Source organism: Pinus tabuliformis, chromosome 9 (assembly GCF_031772625.1).
Source record: "Pinus tabuliformis cultivar Carrire ecotype Pingquan chromosome 9, CPIR1, whole genome shotgun sequence".
Taxonomy (NCBI): Eukaryota; Viridiplantae; Streptophyta; class Pinopsida; order Pinales; family Pinaceae; genus Pinus; species Pinus tabuliformis.
Window position 1 is genome coordinate 195,769,705 of NC_142307.1, and position 22,870 is coordinate 195,792,574.

A 22,870-nucleotide genomic window follows, 5' to 3' on the forward strand; every position below is an offset into this window, starting at 1 on the left:
TTTTCTTGTTAAGCCCATTCATGGTGCTTACACGTACCCCAAACCTTCTAACACTCACACTAAAATACATGTGCATATTATTTAACTTTGAGAATGGACTACCAATTCCCATCGCCTATAAAACCCTATAGAGGCTTTTTTTCTTTTACATTCTCACAACAAAGGCCTAAAGGAATAAAGACGATGTTCATAGGATCATGCTCACCTTTTGAGGAATTCTATGATGACCAAACTTACTCCACTTGATTAGCCTTTTGCGAGTGAATGAGGGATGAAACCTCCTTTTGTGCATTATCCTTTTCACCTCTCTAATGAAGATGCTCAACTTCCTCCTCTTTTGATTGTATTGATAGTTAGGTTGGTTTGAATTTCTTTAAACATTCTTGATATATTTGCACCTCTATTTTTCCTCCTACATCTTGAAAATATCATTTTAAGATGCCTCTTCCCATTTGATATAGAAAATAATCCAACATTAGCTTTTGATATGTCGTACTTGCCAATAATATGGTCATCTACATGGGAACCCTGGTAGTCTAGAGTTTTGGGATACACACCCTTACCATACTTAATCTCTAGGATATGTGGAAACCCTTACCTGAAGTTCATCTCCATGAAAATATGTACAATTGACATTTAAATGTTATCCTTCTATTTTTCATCCAAAGAAAGAAACCTGCTATTTGTATTCCTAATAATTATTAGAATACGTGGGTGCCATAATTCCATTAGTAAGGATGGTAGTTTTTCCTGAACAAGTTGAGAAACTACTATTTTGGTCAAGTGGTCAAAACATGGACTCCATGGCTTCAGTGATATAAAATGACTACTTCAACATTAGGTATCTTTAAGTATGTTTCATAGCATTATGTATCCCTAAAGAGAAATCTCAATGATCCTTTCATTAAGATATGAAAAAATGAATAATAAGCTAGGCTATGCCTTCACTAGATTCTAATCCAATAATCCATAAATGCTTTAGAGATGTATCTATGATGGAACTTCCTTACCAAGAAAATTCAAATGATTCTTTGCTTTGTTTGAAAGGATATCCTCCCCTAAGATTAGATGAAGCTTTTCCTTTAGCGCTCTAACATGGTGTTCGTGTTTCCTCCTTTTCATATCTCTTTGAGCAAGATATGTCCCCCCTTGATAACCCTCATGACAACTACAAGGTTATTTTCTTTTTCCAAAAGCATGTTCAATGTCGATTTCTTTTCAACTACCCTTTGTAAAAATTCTGACTGTAGATTAACCTGATAATGCAATATAACTAAAGCAAAATACTTAATCTACTTCTACAATCAAACTTGCAGAAGCTTAATAGATTTGAGAAAGATCAAGCAGAACACATATAACCAGAAGCATAATCAATGCACATGAAACACAGAAGAATACTATGGGGAAAGCCTCGGCTAAAAACCCCGCTATCTGTATTATCATACAAGGTGGAAATATCTCAGACTTACACAAAGCCTTAGCTCCCACAGCTAGCCAGCTCTCAGTACAATCCTCCTAGATGCTCTCAGGCAAACAAGGCTTCTCACAAACCTTCTCCTCTGCCCTCCAAGCCGCTTATTTCCTTGCGTCGTTTCTCCTGGGTGATCCTACTGTTACCAAGTGTAACATTGATCACTCACACCGATCTCACACCCTGTAAAACTGCGCAATCCTCAAGGAACCTTGTTCCTTCTGCATGGATGAGTTTCCTTTATAGGAAAATTCCTCCAACTGATAGTACACTGTCCATGTCTTTAATCTCAACTGGATCTTTCTCTGAATAAACATGCATGAGTTATTTATGAGAGAATATTCAATTATCTGGAGTACACTAGTTTGTTGCATGCATGCATTAACTGACTGAACTCACAATTAGTTCCTCAAACTATTTGGAACTAATTTAACTGGACATAACTCAATTAACTGAGCTAACTAATTACAACTCATCCTCATCTCCTTAATTAAGGGATAATCTCCTTAATTTAAGGGATAACTATTGCATGACTTCACAAAGACTTCTAGCTTGAATTTCTCCAACTAATTAATCCAAGATGAATTAATTAATTATTTTTCAAGCAGCTGATGAGACTAAATCTGAATTTTAATTCAAGGACAAATTAAAATTGAAATATTCTGAATGCTATTTTTAGCATTTTTTGTTGCTATTCTCAACACCCTCTTCCATAATCAAGCTATTGTGACACTTGGAAGAGTCTAAGGTCAATAGATGGGGAATACTAATGAGGTGGGCCAATGAGGTAACTACTCCAATGTAAACATCACATTAGTGTAAGAACCTATCCTACAAATTATAAATGCCTCTTGCCTTAAGTTGTTAGTGAGGAGATCACGCATACGTCCCATATTAGACATAATAACTACTAAAGATTCACCCTATGCCTTGTGCATATTACTATAGCTTTTCGTATGTGATATCCCTCCATCCTCCCAGAGGTGTTAGGACATACCATCTTGCTACAAATTGAGCCCTTGGATGTGCTCCACACTCTCCTTACCTATGAGGAATATAAGCCTAAATATCCAAGTAACTAGTTAGGTATCATACAAAAAAAGCTTCCTCAAGTGTATGACCAAGCTTCAATTTTCCCTTATAGGGCCTCAATGCTAGGATAATTTTATGTCCATGTTCCACCTCGAAACTTCTTTCTTTTTTTTAGCAATATCTATATTACTCCTAGGTCGGGTGCCTTTGTTACATGTCTTACTTGATTTGCCTATTGAGTTAAGTGTCTTAATAGGTTTACACAAGGTACCCTCCATGAAATGCTAAAATTTTCTTGGAAGCTCCTTACAATATATATATACTCCTAAAAAAAATTATTACAACTTTTATTATTAAAAAAAAATTAATTATGAATTGGAGTTTCTACAACCTAGTATTATAACATTGAATTAGGTACATTGACATTAACAAATGATAGGTATAATAACATTAAGTGAATGTCAACTACCACATTCTATCTTTGTCATTTTGTCATTGTGTATTATTATAGAAAAAAATGAATTTACTCCAGACAAAATTTATATAACCATTAAAAAAAAAATAAGTTTATCCCTTTTATTAACACAGTGATGTGAAAAAAACAAAAACAAACTTATAGAACTCAACCAAAAAAACCTCACTCATATCCCACGTACATAAGCGATAATGCTAATGTAACTTGAGTAAAGACTAATATAACTTGAGTAAAGATTAATTATATAATTTGATTTCAATATTATAAGCAAATACTAAAACAATAAGTTATGTAATAAGTGTATTGGTTATTTTTTTTATTTAAAAAAAAAAACCATTTAAAATAATTTGTGTTTATTAAACACCAAATCTCATTAAAAATAAATTTTTATTTTTAAATGTTTAATAAAATTAGTATTAAAATTTTTAAATGTTTTAAATTTATTTTTATTTTTATAAAATAATATTAAAATTATCAAAAACATCTTTAAATTTAATAAAAAATCCAAATTATATTAGAAAATTACATACAATTTAAAACAAAAACTATTATATAACTGGCATATATAAAGTCATATCTTATATTTATAGTGAAACTATACAATTACCTATCATACCATTTCCAAATATCCAAACTCTATATGTCTTCAAAAACTTTAAAAACTTTGAGGCATATGGAAACACGGTATTTCCACGGTCTGAAATTTTGATGACAACTAAATAAATGCTTCGTGAGTATTAATAAAAGTTTTGTATGTTATAGATAAATTTAATTATTATTTATTTGGTTAATAATTAAATTATATATCAAAAGAGTATATGAGATTTTTTTATCTAAATTATATATATATATATATATATATATATATATATATATATTAAATTTAAATATGTAATTTAAAAAAATGAAAATTAATTATTATGAAAATAAATGTGCATTAGTATGAATGATTTTTCAAAAAGAACAATGACAACAGAAAACTTAAAAAACTACCTTACTCAAAATATGATTGGAGTATTAGTCTAAAAAGTTGTATTAGCCTAAAAAGCTTTACATGATAGTTTTGTGGTAAAAGAGACACAAAATATGGACATGACACACATGAGTTTAAGGTTTTGAATCTAAGACTGCAACCTAGATGGGTTCTTTTGGGTCCTTGGATGTTCTCTCTATTGTAAGAAATATGTCTAGATGTTGTTTAATTCTTTCCATTCTGTAATCCAACTCCCTCAAGTGCTCGTGTAAGTGTTCCAAGGAATGAAGAACATCTTCATGGTGCTCATGCTGGTCCATAAGCACATGCCTTAGTAAAAATTTCACTTTCCAATAAAGGTCAATAATTTTCATATACTAGTTCGAAGTGTGCCCTATGTTTGAAATCTAATATGCTCATTCTATAAGGAGCATTTGAAATCTAATATGCCCATTCTATAAGGACTTTTGTGGACTGTATCTAAGAGGGGAATTCTATGCGTGGAAATTTCCCTCAAAGGCCAAATGATTTCTTCTCGGATAAATTTATAATTTATTTTTTGTTTTATGATTTTTTAATTTTAACAAAATGAGATATATATGAAGTGGGTTGATGTTTGTCATGGATGGATTGATTCTTATGGTTATTTATTAGCCATTTAATTTATATGTTTGTTGTAGGTTTTTAATTATTTGTTGTTATCAAATGCTATTATTATAACTAATATATTTATTTTCATTTAAGTCTATTAATTATTATTATAATAAGTTAACAAGTTCCCAAAAAAAAAACTCTAAAGGTGCCACTTGTTGGCCATGGAACACTACTAAAGTGTAAAAAAAAAAACCCTAAAAGTGCCACTTATTGGCCATGGAACACTACTAAAGCTTTCGTGCCTTTGTGCAAGTCACAGATTCAAACCTTGACTTACCCGTTTATTGTGCTGGGGCGTGTCGTGAGAATACGAGAACCATTGCATTCCCAATTTAGTCAGCCATTTAAAAAAAATCAAAAGAAAAATAACAATTCCAAAACCAAACACTATTTCATATAAACTATATAATGAAATTGAGAAAAACTATTCTAAAATTATCCTCAAAATATATATAATATACAAAATCTATGAAATTGAAAATGAGTATTTTTTATAAATGATCTAATAATATATGTAATTATAATTTAATTTATAAAATGGTAAATCAAAACAATTAAATTAAATATAAAATTTAATTATACTTAATCTATACAGCTTTTTTCCGTACTGAAAAAAATAAATATAAAATAAATAATCTAAATATTTAGAATCATATTAAAATAAATAATATAAATATTTAAATTTCTTAAGGCTCTTTTTTTTAATGAATTTTACATGCCAAACTAATCCAAAAACATTAAAAGACCGTCCCCACAATATCAATAATGGTAATCGTAATTGAGATATATTAAAGATTTACTGTTATAAAAAATATTTGGTTTATATATAGATTTAAACTTATATGTTATTGACCTACATAATAATATTTAGGTAACATAATTTAATTTAAATGTAGATTTATCAAATAAAGATACCAAATTTCAGATGTATAATTTTTTTAATTATTTAGGTGTATAATTTTTTTAAATAATTATTTTTATAATGTGTTTTGTTTTTCTTTATTAAAAAAATTTGCACGTCAACAAATTTAATCTCTCTAAATTACTTAATACTCTCTAAATTACTTAATACATATATGTTTAATATGGATTTAGACATTTTTTTTTTATCATCTCATACATATATAACAAAGTAATTACTTATGTTTTATTTATTTTATTTTTTCAATATTTAAGATGGAACATAACTACTTATTTTTGGCGTAGTCTAAGACATTTCTTTTTATCATCTCATACATATATAACAAAGTAATTACTTATGTTTTATTTAATTTATTTTTTCAATATTTAAGATGAAACATAACTACTTCTTTTTGGCCTAGTCTAACACATTTTTTTTTCATGAGAATCTGATGAAATGATTTTAAAAAAGAATGTGATTTTTTATTATTTAAAATTCATTTTTGATGAAATAATTTCAAGAAAGAATGTGATTTTTTGTTATTTAAAATTCATTTTTGAATACATCAATGGATTCAACACCTTGAAAACCCCTATGGCACTCGAAGCCTACAAAATAAACAACTTAAACTAAAAAAAAAAAAAAAATCTCTACAAAATTTTGTTAAAATTAACCTGGAAAAATGCCTCGAAAAAAGATCATTTCGTCTATAAGTTAGACCATGTTCTTATTTTTTATCTAATTTATTTTTTTGATATTTATGATGGAGTCAACTTGCATTTTGTTTAAAAAAATGTTTTTAAAGATCCATTAGAGTTGTATATAATATAATGATAATAATTTAGGGTGTTGATTTTTTTTATAAAGATTACTTAGATTAGAATTTTCTTTAATTTTAAAATATTTTAATTGTCTAAGATTTCAACTTTTTAATATATCATGAATGTAAAATTAGATGAGGACATTGATTGCCTTGTGAATAATATTTAAGTTAAAATTATATTTTGGTTTTAAAGTATAGAGTTTGTCTTCCTTAAATATAAAGAAATAAGTTAATTGTCTAAGATTGAAAGACATTTGGTAAAAGTGGATGTTCTAATGAGTTATTTTAGCTCGCTAAATTGTGTTGTACCTGGAGTAACACAGTGCTTTACATCCCAGTATAGGGAGAAGTTGTCAAAAGAAATAATGGAATGAATATAAAATTACATTAAAAAAAAAAAATATACAAGTTGGATGCATCTTAAACAACACAAAGATAAATTGAATAAAAAATAAATAACTACATACATACACAGAATTGATTCATATTTTTTTTGTTTTTCAAAATATTTCTCCCACATAATGGGTTGTAAAGCACCTAGCTACTCAGGGGGAACAATGAGTTCTGCTAGGGTTTTTTCTATGTACGCAAGATCTGCAGGATCGTCGCCACAAAGGGTGGATCTGATCATGGGATTCATGGAGGTTGTTTCCTGATTCAAATCTATGCAAATGGGAAGTAAATGAAAGGGGTCTCGCAAATATTTGGAGGGTTAGTTTGATGAATGTTGAAGCTCTTTCTATCATCGGGACAGATCATGCTTCTTACAAAGTGGATCTATGGACAACATCGTTTCTCTTTGTTGGATCTGATCATTTTATCTCAATTGCAGGCTCAAAGGCTTTGCAGTGGATGATCTCCTTGCTATTTCGTGTGGATCTAAGGTCAGGGTCGCAATATGGAGTTTTTATAACTGACGGATTTTCCAGATCAATGATGTCGTGTGTGTGACAACTTATAGAGGATATGCTAGCAGTATTTTTCGATGCAATACTTGGATTGAAAAAATGATTGGCGGGTTTCACAACTACAAAGAGTGATGTCTCGGTTTCAACTAGGCCCTGATCAAAGATGAGGGAGCATGCTTTTCAAGAAAGCTTAGTCGCAAAACCCGGATCAACCTCCCATCAAAGATCCAATGGATCACATCCAATCATAAGAAAATGGGTTCCATTCAGATCTGTCGGTATTTGGGAATCGAAAGGATTGGATATTGTTCCTTGACACTTTTGGTGGCAGGGATGCTCTCAATTCCTTTCTCTTCCAGAGCCATGAGGGCTTCACTGGGGGAGAAATATCATACCACAGGGGTTCATATTGGGAGATATATATTGAGGAAAAAATGGCATAATATATTGGGGGTATATAGGGGGTAAAGGGTTTTTATATTGGAAAATATAAACAATGGAGCTCAAAGTTAATGAAAAAATATAAAGGGGTATAAAAAATGTTAATGAAAAAATGGATACCTACAATATCTAGTGAAAGTAGGGGTTTTTTAAATTTGGAAGTTGTATTGGGTTCATATTGGTAAGGGGTTAAACAATGTGATTTTTAGAGGGATTTTCCAATATTTAGCCAAATTAAGGGTATTGTTTAATATGCCATGAATGCACGTGATATGTCAAAGGTTCACTAAGTGAATCCCCCGTGTCCAGAGCCAGATCTATATGCATAATCATATGCCATCTTTGGTTGGAAATTTTTCTTTTAGTTGAATGGATAGGTAGTCTTATCAACAGATCCAAGAAAGCATTATCGGATCCCCACTCCACCTTTAATTTCCAGGTCATGTCAAAAGAGTAGATGGAACCAAAATGTCGAGCCCTAGATCTGCCAAAGGGAGTACCTCTCCAATTTTTTATAAAATCCCTGGATGGGAAATCTGTATCCATGAGGGTCTAGCTCAGGGATCAAGTTCATACTCTTAAGCAGAAGATTCAAGAGCCACCTCAGACTATCGCCACCAGCACAAACACAACATGCACCACAACCTTCATAGTCGCTACAACAAGAGTATCCCAATCCACAGGTTCTCAGGGCAGAGCTGCAAGAAAAGAGTTGTTCAGACGGAGGTTTCATATCAACAGAGATCCGCGGGGGGGGGGGTGGGTTCATCGCAGGTGGAAAACATGAACAATTAACGATGACTATGAAACCAATACAAAATATGGTAGAGTGTGGTGTCCTCGTAAGTGAAAGAAATCATATAACTAGGGGATATACCATCTTGAAGGAAATAATAATGGTCAATAATATTAATACTATGATTTGTAATAGTATGAGGGTATTCAAATCTTCATTAGAAGGGGGTATCCATATCATGTAATAACTCATCAAAGCTGAAACTTATAAGTCCCTCCTAAGATATTGTAAAAGCATCCAAAAACCTAGGAGAAATGACCATACAAAACTAGGTCGGAGTACTAGAGTAGAAACATAAGAATAGTCTACCTACCATCCCATCATCAACCCCGACTATGCTCTCCTTTTGCATATGACCCACCCGCAACTATGCTGAAGTTAGAAAATTCTAGTAGATGTTGCAGCTCATCCAACGACAATGATAGAGCCACCTCAGACTATCGTCGCCACCACAACCACAACATGCACCACAACCTTCACAGTACCTGCCATCATCAACCTTGACTATGCTCTCCTTCTGTGTATGATCCACCCGCAACGACACTGAAGGGAGAAAATTCCAGCAGATGCTACAACTCATCCAACAACAGCAACAAAGCCACCTCAGACTACCGCCACCAGCACAACCACAACATGCAACAAGGAGCCTTACAACCCAACATGGGGGAACGAGGAGATTTACAACCCATATGGGGAAGAAGTTGTCAAGAAATAATGGAATGAATATAACATTACATTCAAACATTAAAAAAAATACAAGTTGGATCCATCTTAAACAACAACACAAAGATAAATTGAATAATACATACATACAATTGATTTGTATTTTTTGAATTTTCAAAACATTTCTCCCACATAATGGGTCGTAAAGCACCTAGCTACTCTCATTCCTATCTCTAATGGTCATATTCTATCCTATTTATTCATGGACTAACATTCCTTGTATCATCAAATTAAGCTTTCTTCATGGACTAACATTCCTTGTATCATCAAATTAAGCTTTCTCCTTGTACATAAAATTTAGACGAGGATATGGATTGTCTTATGAATATTAGTTAAAACTATAATTTGGTTTTAAAGTATAGAGTTTGCCTTCCTTAAATTAAAGAAATAAGTTAATGGTCCAAGGTCTAAATGAATTTGGTAAAAGTGGATGTCTTAATGAGTTATTTTACTTGGTGAAATTGTGTTATACCTAGACTAACGAAATGCTTTACACAACCAGTATGGGAGAGAAGTTGTCAAGGCATAATGGAATGAACAACATTACAATAAAAAAATTACAAGTTGGATCCATAAGATAAATTTTTGATCCACGCGTTTCGAACCAACAAGTGTGGTTCATCATCAGGACCAGATGAAGAGGCAGACGATGGCAAAGGCTTAAATAGAGAGCAATGTAGAGACCATAATTTCAAGTAATGACTATATTTGAACAATAATATTTAAATTATGATATTAATTTATTAATATATTAAAAGAAAATATTAAGTAATGCGTATATTAAACGACTAGTTTTTGAAAATAATATTTAGATTATGATATTAATTTATTAATTTATTAAAAACAAATATTAATTAGTAACGAATATATTAAACAACTAGTTTTTGAAAAATATGGTGTGCCTATTCATCTGAGCCTAATGATGAACCACACTTGTTGGTCCGAAAGGCATCGGCCAAAAATTTCTCTTATGCAATTTCTACGACTCTTAATTCATTATGATCACAGAAACCCGAATTTAGAAGTTGGATCCATCTTAAACAACAAAAAAATAAATTGAATAAAAAATAAATAACTACATACATACATAATTGATTTGTAATTTTTCAAATTTCAAAACATTTCTCCCACATATAATGGGTTGTAAAACACCTAACTACTCTCATTCTCGTCTCTAAATATAATCTTTGCAGTTCAGTGATAATTCAACCATATAAAAAATAAATGTATTATTTATTACTTGATTTCATTTTAATTTAATTGTATTAAGTTAATTGCATTATATTTCTCTATCCACCAAATATTCAATAATTAATAATAAAATAAAATAAATTAACATTTCTTATAGCCACGTCCAAATCCTTTTCACTATTCATAACTGTTATATCTTATCTCTAATGGTAATATTCTATCTCTATTTATTTATGGCATAACACTTTTAACCATCATCAAATTAAGTTTTATGCCCTTAAAGATGGGCGAAGTGTTCACCAGAAACGTTGGACATCTCAATGAGAACACACAATTATCCAGAAATCTTAAACATCATCATTAAAAAAGAAATAACTACATACATACATATTTAAGTGATAACATTTAAAACATATACCTAAGTGATAACATTTAAAACAAATGAACCAACTTATATTCATCTTAAATCCATATTTATCTTTTTTTAGTAGGCTAACACCCACTTGGATGGAGTGCCTTAAAAATGCACCTATTCACTCTCAGTCCAAACTCTGTGAACATTCTAAAATAGATTTCAATTGGTTTAAACATAACAACTTTATTATAAATCAAATTCTTAAAATTATATCAACAAAAATTAAGCAAATAACTTTTTCCAAATACTTTAAAAAAAGTCTATTAAAACTCAATCGTCCACTTTAAAAAAATAGTACAATGTGTTGAACTCTTAAAATTATATAAACACAAATTAAAGAACTATTTTTTGTAAAAAAACAATACCATATAAAATGACCACGAGTATGTCTTAAAACTGCTTATATTTGGCTAAGCGCTCCTCTTCCTCGTACGTAAGGAAACATGTTAACCACCCAAGACCATGTTAACCGCCCAAGACCCAGAGGCATTTGGTAGTAGTGAAAGTCTGCTCCCTTACGGACCACATCGGGTTATTCTAGGTGGCCTGGTTTTCCTTGAATAACGGTGGTCTGTTTTTCCTTAAATAAGGATAAAGGTGATGAGTCAGCTTGCATTAGGATAACAGTGAGAAATAGCTGGGACGAGAGTATATAACAGCCAGAAATGACTAGGACGAGAGTATGCCTTAAAACTGCTTATGTTTGGCTAAGAGCTCGTCTTTCTTGGAGGTAAGGAAACAGGTTAACTGCCTAAGACCCAAAGGCATCTGGTAGTAGTGAATCCTGCCCCAAAGGCATCTGGTAGTAGTGAATCCTGCCCCCTTACGGACCACATTGGATTATTCCAGGTGGCTTGGTTTTCCTTGAATAACTGTGACCTGGTTGATAGTAGTGAACCCTGCCCCCCTTAAGGACCACATCGGGTTATTCCAGATGGCCTCGTCTTCCTTGAATAATGGTGGCCTAGTTTTCGTCAGCTTGCATCAAGATAGCAGCAAAAAAATAACTTTCGTAATTAGTAGTTTGACATGATAAATTTTCCCACCTTTAAAAAAAATAACATAATAATTAAAAAAAATCCAATATTCTTCATAAATACTTGATTTTTTATTTTAAATGTTATTAGCTAATAACCTTAAATATTACAAACAATTTCTCTTTATATATATATTAAAAACATGAAAATAAATAATGGAGTCTTTACCCAAATCTACGTAAAATCAAATTCAGTTTAAAAAACGTAAATTAGAAGTTACAAAATATTAAATTTTCAGTTCATTGACCACTTATCCGGTTAGCCTCTACGCTATTAGAGGGAAAGTATTTATGAATACTCATCCGGTCAGCCTCTACGCTATTAGAGGGAAAGTATTTATGAATACTCAGCCGGTCAGCCTCTACGCTATTAGAAGGAAAATATTTATTTTCTTAAATGCAGCCCTTCCTCTCCACTTGCGGTCTGATCTGAACCAGTAAAACTGGCTTAAACCCTAAACCATGTCGCATTGAACTAAAAGCATTCTGGGACATTACTGTAAATACAAGAAATTAGTTCAACCCAAGAAATTATTCACCCCAATAAATTACTGTATTTATTCACAAGAAATTATTTTAACCCGAAATACAAGAAATGAGTTCAACCCAAGCTCCCTAACCCAACTTAACTAGCCCCTAGTGAATTCACCCGCTTATCCTCCTTCTCAGGAAACGCAGGCACTATTATGATGCACTGTCACAACATTCATGCCATTACAAGGGCACAGGAGAAGTCTTCGTAGAGGTTGAAGAGGCAGAGATCCCACCAAATTTCCATGACCAAAGGAGGTGAACACTTGAAGTATTTATTCTGTTTTCCTGGTTTAGCATATGTCTTGAATTATCTTTTCTACATGATTCATTTTTCTGTGTAAATTTTTCTCTGTTCTCTTACAGGGTTTTCTTTCCCCCTTTTCATATATGTTAAGAACCAGTTGCAGGAATATGTGCAGAAAGCATCCCTGCCCAAGCCTTCTTACGAGACTACACAAGAAGGGCCTGCCCATTGGCCGAAATTCACATCAACTGTTATTGTCAATGGGATCAGCTATGTTTCTCCTCCCTCAGATTTCAGGAACCGCAAGGCTGCTGAGCATGCTGCAGCGCGAGTTGCTTTAGAGGAGTTGGGTTTCGTTCCTAATCCACTGGTAAGTTCTCTGTACCTGCATCTTAAGACTTACACTCATGCTCTGCAAATTCGTTAGTGTTAACCCTCCTCAGCCTGGCAACTGCAGCTGCTTGCTTCTTTGTGGTATTTCCAGCGTTTTCTTTCTGCTTTGTGAGAATTCCAGGGCTTTCTGACAGTTTTACCGGCAGCCTGCCAGCCTGAATTCGAACTTGGATCATCTTCACGACAATCAGTCTGAGCTTCCACTAAACGACAAGCACAATGGGTTCTTAAAATAACTTGCAGTGGTTTATTGTATTTCATGGGTGAATTCACTAGGGGCTAGTTAAGTTGGGTTAGGGAGCTTGGGTTGAACTCATTTCTTGTATTTCGGGTTAAAGAGAAATTTTATAAGGGTTGAATTCACTTTGTCAGGGTTGAATTCACTTTGTAAGATTGATTGCTTCTCCTCAGGATTATACTTGATCCGCATACTCTGGTCTTTACCTTGCTAGTTCTATTCTCTGATTCATCTATCAAAGCATACATATGCAGTTCATAAAGGTTTGGTTCTAAAGACGAGGCTGTTCTGTTATGATGCTGATATTTGAAATCTGTCCTGTTTTCTTCAGGATTCTCCTAGGTAGCTAGAAAAACCTAGATTTTTCTTAAAAATGGCAGTGATTGCTTTTAAAAACTAGCAAGGGGCCTTGGATTATTGGTCAGATTGATGGAGTGTTGAGCCATTTACTAGGGTTCGTTCCATTCTAACTGTACTCCACTCCACCCTAACGCAATGCTGGAAATGGACGAGACTGGGTGCAAGTGCCAGGCAAATATGGTTGAGTAAATACCCCTCAGACATGGAATCCAAGCTGGAAATCCCTGTTATGAGTTACTGTCCCAATGGACATGTTTCTGGAAGCTTTTTGCAACAAAAAAATAATTGTATATTTGTCATTTAGCAAAGTAGCCATTCATTCTATCTCTGTCATTTAATAAAGTAGCTATTCATTCTGTCTTTGTCATTTAATAGGTAGCTTTTCTGTCTTTATTTTTTACAAACACAAGGTACATTTTTCTTTCTTACCTTCCAGACAAGAAGGTAAGCTTGTTCATTCCTTTCCTCTGGTGCAACACTTATGCTTAAATTACACTATAAATGATCATAGACAGCCATTTGTGTCAAATGCCATGGTGATGTGGAAATATAAAATCCCTGCTAAATAGTGAAATGCAGTTATCTTTTTTCGTAAGTTTTCTTGAATTGATGTATGCTCATTCTGTAAAAAAGAGTAATTGGAACTTTGCCATAGCTCCTTCTTTGAATGCTGTAATGGCAATGCTCAGGCATTTTATTTTCTGTCATGCCAGCATGAGATGGGACGATATAAGAATCTGCTTCAGGAGTATACACAAAAGCGTAGTTTACCACTTCCTAACTATCGCTGCGAAGGTTCTGGAAAGTTGCATTCGCCAACTTATGTATGTACTGTTGAAGTCTCTGGGATTGAATATACCGGGGGTGCTGCAAACACTAAAAAGGAAGCACAAACGAACGCTGCCCGAGTAGCCTTACAGGCACTTGAAGCACAGGCTGGTGGGTTGCTACATATTCTGTTATGTGAATTATTTTATCTTGCATGTTGCTTTGATGATACTGTTGTTATTTTTTTATTGGGATACTAATGTATGACAGTCATATTGCAGATGATTCTGTCTCTCAGGGCACTGTACCTAACATTTTTCCCTCTCAGGGTGTTGGTTCTGTTGTTTTGCCTTCTCCAGTTGAAGCCCCTCCAAGAAAAAGGGATAGAGGAGTACAATCAGTCTCCGAAGAGAATGAGACTGCCAAAACAAAACAGAAGATAACAGCGAGTAATTCTATGCAAATTGAAAATGTTCAGGGAATGCCAACTGTTGGGGATCCACAGTCAGCACCTGTAAAAGAATCAGAGAAGCATGCCCAAACAGAGTCTTCTCAGATGCAGCAAGACCGAGTAAAGGTGGAGGGTGAAGTTGCACTTCAAGCGGGAGAAGAAGGTTCTGAGAAGCTTCAACATCATGAAGAATGTAATCCACTCCTAAGACTCACTTGATTCCTCCCCGCAACAACTAATGATCTATCTAACGTTATATCACCAGATTGTTGCGAAAAGCATTTTGACCGCTCTTCATTCATTCAACGGACTTATGTTGTTTAGGGCTCCAAGGCCTTGCCAAATTGGGACTTGCATATGCAACAGTTGCACTCGGCCTCCATTTTTGGAAATTAGGATGTGTTTTTTCTTTTGTATATTTAAAAAAAAATTCAAGTCGCTGGGTGGCAATACACACAGCTATTCAATGTTTTTTATTTTCATTTTTTGGCACATGTAAATGTTTAATAAAGAATACCAAGTCTTTTATGTAGCTTGATGTTAGTGGTATAGATTGTTGAACTCTTTTGTCATGACCTTAGTAAATGCTGTATTCATCACTATCAAAATCTCGATTTAACATGTTAAGCTTTTACTATCTTATTTTAATTCTTAGGTCATATTGATAATGAGAATCCCAATATAGGCAATGATTTTGATGATATGTAGGTATTTGTTGTGGCATGATTTTTTTGGATGTTAGAGGCTATCTAGAGTCTCTTTGTTGATGTATTTTTGGTTTAAAAATGGATTGCACTGGGTGTTATTTTGGTTTTATGTATCCTAGATATATATGAGAGAAATTTTGCATAATTGTGTATAATGGTGTGGGTTTTTATGGATGCAAATGGTATGTATATGTTTTTTTTTTTTTTGTGTGAGTTTGAATATTTATACATGTTTTGATAGATTTTTTTGGTCTTTTTCCCCTTTTTTTTCTAATTTCATTGGCTGATTTAAGCATCAATAATATCAACTGTAGCTCTCAACAACCCAATACCTATTTCCACAACGGAATACATTAACCAAAATATAGTAAAATTTTAGATGCACAAACAAATATCCAATTTCTTTTGTATGAATTATGGATAAAAAATATATATCCTGCAACTCTGCATACATGAATATATATGGTTTTTCTTCCAAATTTATATATATATATATATATATATATTTTTTTTTTTTTCAATTTATCTGTTGTCCAATTTTTATTTATTTATTTTTGTTTTCTTTTGGTGTAATTCTCATTTTTAAAGTCAACCAGATAGATGGCCAATTCATTTCTAATAACAATAGCTAACATAAACATCAATAATATTAATTAGAGCTCCCAACAACTCAATACCAAAATACACACCAGATCATAATATAAGAAAATTTTAGATCAAGAAGTAAATTTTTTATGATTTATTGATAACATTAAAATATCTAATGACTCAATATTACAATTTAATATGATTTTCAAATATAGAAATGAATATTACATATGATTAACATATTACAAATAATTTTACATACATTTAATTTGAATTCTTCCCTATACCTCACCAATAGTGATCAAACAAGAGAGCATCTTTATAAATACACTGTAAATTGGGTGAAAATTTAATCAGGATTTGCATACTATTTACCAATATTTATTAGTCCAAGTGTGGAGCCTTGAATGACTCTTTGATAGGACCATTCGCCATGACAAGAGTATGCCAATGAATCAAAGTTGTCATCATTGTGTTGCCCTGTTTGTTCTTCATAGCTACCTTTTGAAGGTGGAAACATAGAACCTGTTTGTTCTTCATAGCTACAGTTTGAAGGTGGAAACATATAAATAATTAATAACAGTTTGTGCTAAAGTGAGGGAGTGAATCTTGGAAGCATGGAGAATAATGGAGATATGTAAATGATTCTCATACTTTTTAATGACTAAGCTAATGAATTTGAGATGTTTTATGTGCTTGAATTGGTTAATGTTCTTGGGAGATTGAACATGAATCTTGGAAGCTTGGAGAATGATGGAGTATGTAAATGATTCTCATACTTTTTAATGACTAAGCTAATGAATTTGAGATGTTTTATGTGCTTGAATTGGTTAATGTTCTTGGGAGATTGAACATGTGCCTTTTACAGTGTATTTATCTTGAAGAAGTAATGTTAATGATTGGTTCATTGTCTTTCATGTTATTGGTTGGATACCACATTATTTTCATCCAATTGATAAGATAAAAAAACAACGAACTAATAATTGTTTGGAAAAATATCTAGTATGAAGGAAAACTAGTCCAACCCACTTGTCCAACCCACTTGATCTGGAAGGCAAAAGAATGTGTCATATTTAAATGTGTAACTCCCCTAGCACCATAGGGACCTACATTCCTTAAGAGGGTCTATCAAAGGAACCCCATACCATACCTTCATCAATATTTAAGGAGCTCAACTATTTCGGAGTTTTTACCTTCACATGACCACTAACTCTCTCAATAAACACTAACTATTTGGAGTACCTAGACAACATATGACACTCCACACTAAAACAATGACTCATTCCTATCTGGGCATAGGCCACAATCGAGAATCAATGGAAAAAACCTCAAGTCCTTAACCTATATGTCCTTCCACTGAGAACTCAAAGATTCAACTAAATCTTAAACTTCTTATACCCATAATCCTCTAATCAATGTTTTAATTGCAAACTATACTTCGTGAAGTGGTAAACAATAAGGAAATGAGAAATACATTCACCTTAAGTGGTAACAATAAGGAAATGAGAAATACATTCACCTTTTTCCCTATAGAGAAAACTTAGAACAGGGCCATTTTGAGCTCTCTTATGGAGTACTTCCCAAGTTGGAACCTTATTCTCAAGATCTATCTAAAATAAGTGTTTTATTTTATAGGGAGCCTTGAGTTTCTAAAGTTGCTTCCACCACCAGGGTAGCTCAAGTTGCATATCATTGGAAAACATGTATTTCCTAGATTTACAACATAGCTTACTATCAATTGAATTCCCATGCTACTTTGATTTATCTTGTTGGGGTCTAATTTAACACTAATTAGGACCAAACCTTTCAGGATACGCCTTCCATTGCGCTACCAAGACACCATTCAAACCTAGACCCTTTGGACATTTATTATCGTATATCCATTGTGAACTCTACTAGTGTGCACAAAACTCTTTAAGAAAATGTATATTTTAGTTTTTGAGGTGTGTTTTTAATTCCCGTGACAAAATATGGGAGGCTTTGCATCCTACCCATGTGTTGTAACATTTTCTTAGCAAAAGGATTCAAATAGAATCTTTTGACCTCTCACAATATTTTGGGCATTGAAAGGATGTAGCATAATGACATATTCTTCTTTCGATTTGTTTTTTGGCATTTTCGAATGACATATTCTTCTTTCAATTTGTTTTGTGGCATTTTCTTCATTCTCATTACCTTGATCATACCCCTTTCATTTATGCTTGTGATGCCTTGAAGGTTGTATGGTAGCTATCCTTTATATAAAAGGTTCCATTATATTGTCATACATGATATAGTTTGAGGCAACATAATGAAGACAAATAAATATTGACAACAAACTTATTGCTTTCAGATGAGTTGTCAGGAAGTGGAGGAATAATAGTAATAAAAATTGGGAATATTTAAATGGCATACATTTATGTCTTACAAATTTGACTTAGATTATATGTTTAAGGAATACATTTTAATCAATCAAGCAACTTGAGAATTTTGAGTGTCACACAAACATGCCAATGTCACACAAATATGCCAAATTTCCCAGATTCTAACCTGTACGCTGATCAAGCCAAGAGGGATCAAATTTGTCAAGGTGAAAACGTTTCCTCAAGTTTTGCACCCAAAAAAAGAGATTTAAATATCGAACTTGAGGAAATGTTTACACCTCGATAGATTTGATCCCTCCAAAACTTGAGGAAAGGTTTGCACCTCGAGAGATTTGATCCCTCTTGTTGCTTGATAGATCCGGAGTTAAGATAGATCTAAGTTGGTTTAAGTAATAGTCCAACATAGATCCATCTTTAATTATGGATCCAACATGAGCCGAGAGGGATCCAATTTCTTCACGTGTAATTTTTTTTATGAACTGAAATTATTTAAATATTTTGTATAGTTTTTTTTTTTTTTTTGGGCTAACATGAGTAAAATTTCAACTTTGATGATGGACGGATAGGGTTACACATCATAACATCATAATGGAGTGTAGAATGAGCCTCTTAAACTCAATAATTATACAAAAATAAAACACAAATTTTTAGACATATGAAGTATAAATACATGAGTCAAAGTGATTAAAATGGGATTCCATAAAAAAAAATAAAACACAATTTTTTAGACATATGGAGTATAATCAAAGTGATTAAAATGGGACTCGCTAATTTTCTTTTGAAAACTTCAACTATATGACATATAAAAATATAGTTTAACTTTTCAGACATAAGGACCATTCACAAAAGCTTCAAAAAGTGAAGTTAATATATTTTCATTAAAACACTCTCACAAAAACTTTAAAGAGTGAAGTTAATACACTTTCATTAAAACACTCTCATGTAGGAGAAAAAAAATAGAGGTAGTTTTGGTCTGAGAAAATAACTCTTTTTTTTATTTGTATTTTTAAGTTAAGAAATTATAACTAATGAAGTTAACAAAATTTTCCTTTTTTTAAAACTTATTTTATTTTTAAATTAAGAAAATATTACTATCAAGGTTATCAAATTTTTTATTTTTTATTATTTATTTTTTTAATTTTTAAAATTTTTCCTATAAGACACTGATACAAAAATAAAGCCTAATTTGGTGTTCTATAAGGGAAGACTTACCTTTACCAATAATAGTTGCCTGTGAGATTGACAACTCAAGGTCTTAATCCCTAAATCACTTCATGAATCTTATGTGTCTATATATAGCTCTCACACAAAATTATTCAAATCTGAAATTTGGCACAACAACTTGACCCTTGATTGCCTATAAAACACTTCCATGCTGGAAGACAACAATAATTATACAAATCTAAACACTAAATTTTATAGATACATAAATCAAAATCATTGAAATGAGATTCCCTAAAATTTTTAAAAAACATTACCTATAATACACTTTGATACGAAAATAAAGCATAATTTTTCAGACGAAAACACTATAGATAAATGAATCAAAATCATTGAAATGGGATAAAGAGAAAATAACTCTTTATTTTGTTTATTTTTTAAATTAAGAAATTATAATGAAAAATGTTTTATCAAAATTTTCCCTATGTAAAAAAAAACACAATTGCTTATAAGATACCAATGTTGGCCAACAACAATAATTATACAAAAGTAAAGTCTAATTTTTAGACATAAAGACTAGATAAATAAACAAAATCATTGAAAAGGGATTTCCTTTTTTATTTTACTTTGTCTATAAGGCACTCTAATACAAAAATATAGGTGATTTTGGTTTGACAATTTTATTTTAATTACACAAACTATTGGCAAGAAACTTAAAATATAATTTAAAAATAATAAAAACAAAGAGAAAATAACTCTTATTTTTTATTTTGTTTTTTAAATTAAGAAATTATAATGAAAAGTTTTATCAAAATTTTCCCTTTTTCTTTTAGACTTTGTATGGTGTTCTCCAGAAGAAGGCTTACCTTTACCAATAATAGTCACCTGTGAGATTGTCAACTCAAGGTCCTATTCTTGAATTGCTCTCTAAATTTTCTGCCTCTATATATAGTTCTCACACAAAAAGATTCAAATATGACATCCCTGAATTGCGTTTTGAATTTTCTGCGTCTATATATAGCTCTCACACAAAAATATTCAAATTTGGCACAACAAATTTACAATTTGTTATTTTTATGTGTGGAAAATTCATTAGAATTTTATGCCTTTAAATAGGTTACCTTACAGAAGAATACTATGGGGAAAAACCATGAGATTAGAAAAACCATGAAGTGTGAACACTGTGATTCAAAATGTTTACATAAAGGTAAATTGACTATTTTATTTTAATTAAGTAATTTTAATTTTTTATTTTATAGGCCAGATTTGAGAAGAACACTTTGGATGAAACCCTAAGTTAAAATATCTCATAGTAGTAAATTGATTATTTTATTTTAACTAAATAATTTTATTTTATTTTTAATTCTATTTTACTTTTATATTATTATTTCTGGTTTTATTATTTTATTTTTAATGTAATTATACTGATTCAAAATATTTTATTAATAATTATAATCATTAGTTTTTTAAATTTAATTTAATTTTGTTTAAAATATTAAAAATTACAACATCAGTTTTATATAAGGCTGAAGTGTTTTTAAATTTTACTTTCACGTACAACAAAAAATTACAGCATCTCTTCCAATAAATTTACTGAATTTACTATATCATTGTTCCGGTGAGATGCTCTAATTTTGTTATACATAAAGGCACACTACTTGATAATAATTCGATTGTAAGTTTATTACAGCTATGAAATGACCAGGTACAGGTATTTCTATGCAGAAATTGATATTAGATTGGGGAGTCTCTGTATTGATCTGTTAGGATTGGCTTTATATAGTATGCATGGATGCTTGAGAGATGAAGCAAATAGCGAGCATGGCAGGGAGATATGGCTTAATGTTTACACATGGGAAGTCATGCAGGTCAGGTTATGATTTTTTTTTACTTCACTCTTCACTGAATGCTCTTTCACCTTGCTTGGAGGTTGTTGCGTTGTTTCCTCTTGGCTCAATATTCTGGATTGCATCCAAAGTATACATTTTTTTAACCAGAAAAAAACTGTTTGTTTTAATATTATAGATAAAATAGTACATTTTTATGATGGGCAAATTGTTCTTATTAAGTTATACACAGGTTGATAAACGGTTTTGGAAAAAGCTTCTTTGCTTACATCCATGAGTACTATTATCTAAAAATTACAACATAATGGTATTAGTTGCTCTCATCCATTTTTGCAGTTTACACAAAGTCTAATAAATCCAAATTATATATTCTATTCTGAAACATTTTGCAGAAAATGCGAAATTGTCTTCAAATTACTTCATTACCAATTATGAAGCCATATCGAAAATTCCGTAAGTCATTGAAGATTTTCCATTAGGATTGCAAACAAGATGTCTCTTCTGTGTCCGTCCCGTTGATATGGATGATGGCATTTCAGCTCAAGGGCTTATTCAATTTGTGAAAGACTATGCAAAGAAGGGTGAGGTTAACCTGAAAAAGGTTTTTAAACATGCAACTTTGCCTGTACCCAAAACACAAATACTGTTAGAAACTAGAATCTATTCATAAGGTTCTAGGTCTCTATATTTCGTTGAGCCTCCTCTTTGAAGGAAGTTTTCTAAATCAAGAATTGGCATCTCCACAGAAATCAGTTTATGGCATGATGATTGAAGAGTACTTGGAAAGATTAGGATACCGAAAACCGAATAAAAGCAGAGAGCGATTGAATCAAAAAGTAAAAATCTATGCTATGTAGTTTATGGATCGTTGCCACCTGAGACACTACGCCAATCAGAATTTCTTGGGGAGCATATAAGCCAATCTGATTGTTACAAAAATGTGAGAACTCTTATATGCTCTGCATCTGGCTATGCAGAATAAGCATTTTGCATATGGTTAGATATTATACCTGGTCACATTGTTAGCAGAAAGTTCCAAAGGCAGAGTATAATCACAATCCGTTTTGCACGTTTTGCCTCATTGCAGCAGATCGATAGCTATTATAAATCGCGGACCCCTTCCGTGTGCTCGATGTTTGCAAAAGGCAAAGGCGGTAGTCTAACCAGATTGTTTTTGGGTAATATTTTGTTTAAGTGTATGGATTTCTGTAAATCCAAGTTACAGTCTTTAAATTTAAATTTAAAGATTTTAAGTGTTTCAGAAATTTATAATAGTGCTAATTAATATCTAACATCAAAAACATGATAAACTTGATTAAACACTGTTATCCCAAATTTGTTGAAATTTTTTTATAATGATTTCCTAGTGAAAACAAC

The 22,870-nt window shown here is 31.9% G+C and overlaps 1 protein-coding gene across 1 annotated transcript in view; it reads left to right on the forward strand.

Annotated features, from left to right (window-relative positions):
• The window catches only part of LOC149147812 (uncharacterized), a 43,372-nt gene extending 28,063 nt beyond the window's left edge, over positions 1-15,309 (forward strand). Inside the window, exons 2-4 of the mRNA XM_089441956.1 lie at positions 12,737-12,987; positions 14,322-14,547; positions 14,658-15,309. Of these exons, the coding sequence (XP_089298082.1) occupies positions 12,737-12,987; positions 14,322-14,547; positions 14,658-15,046 (866 nt within the window). The 3' untranslated portion in view covers positions 15,047-15,309. The remainder of the gene's footprint in view (positions 1-12,736; positions 12,988-14,321; positions 14,548-14,657) is intronic.
• The last annotated feature ends 7,561 nt before the right edge of the window (positions 15,310-22,870 follow it).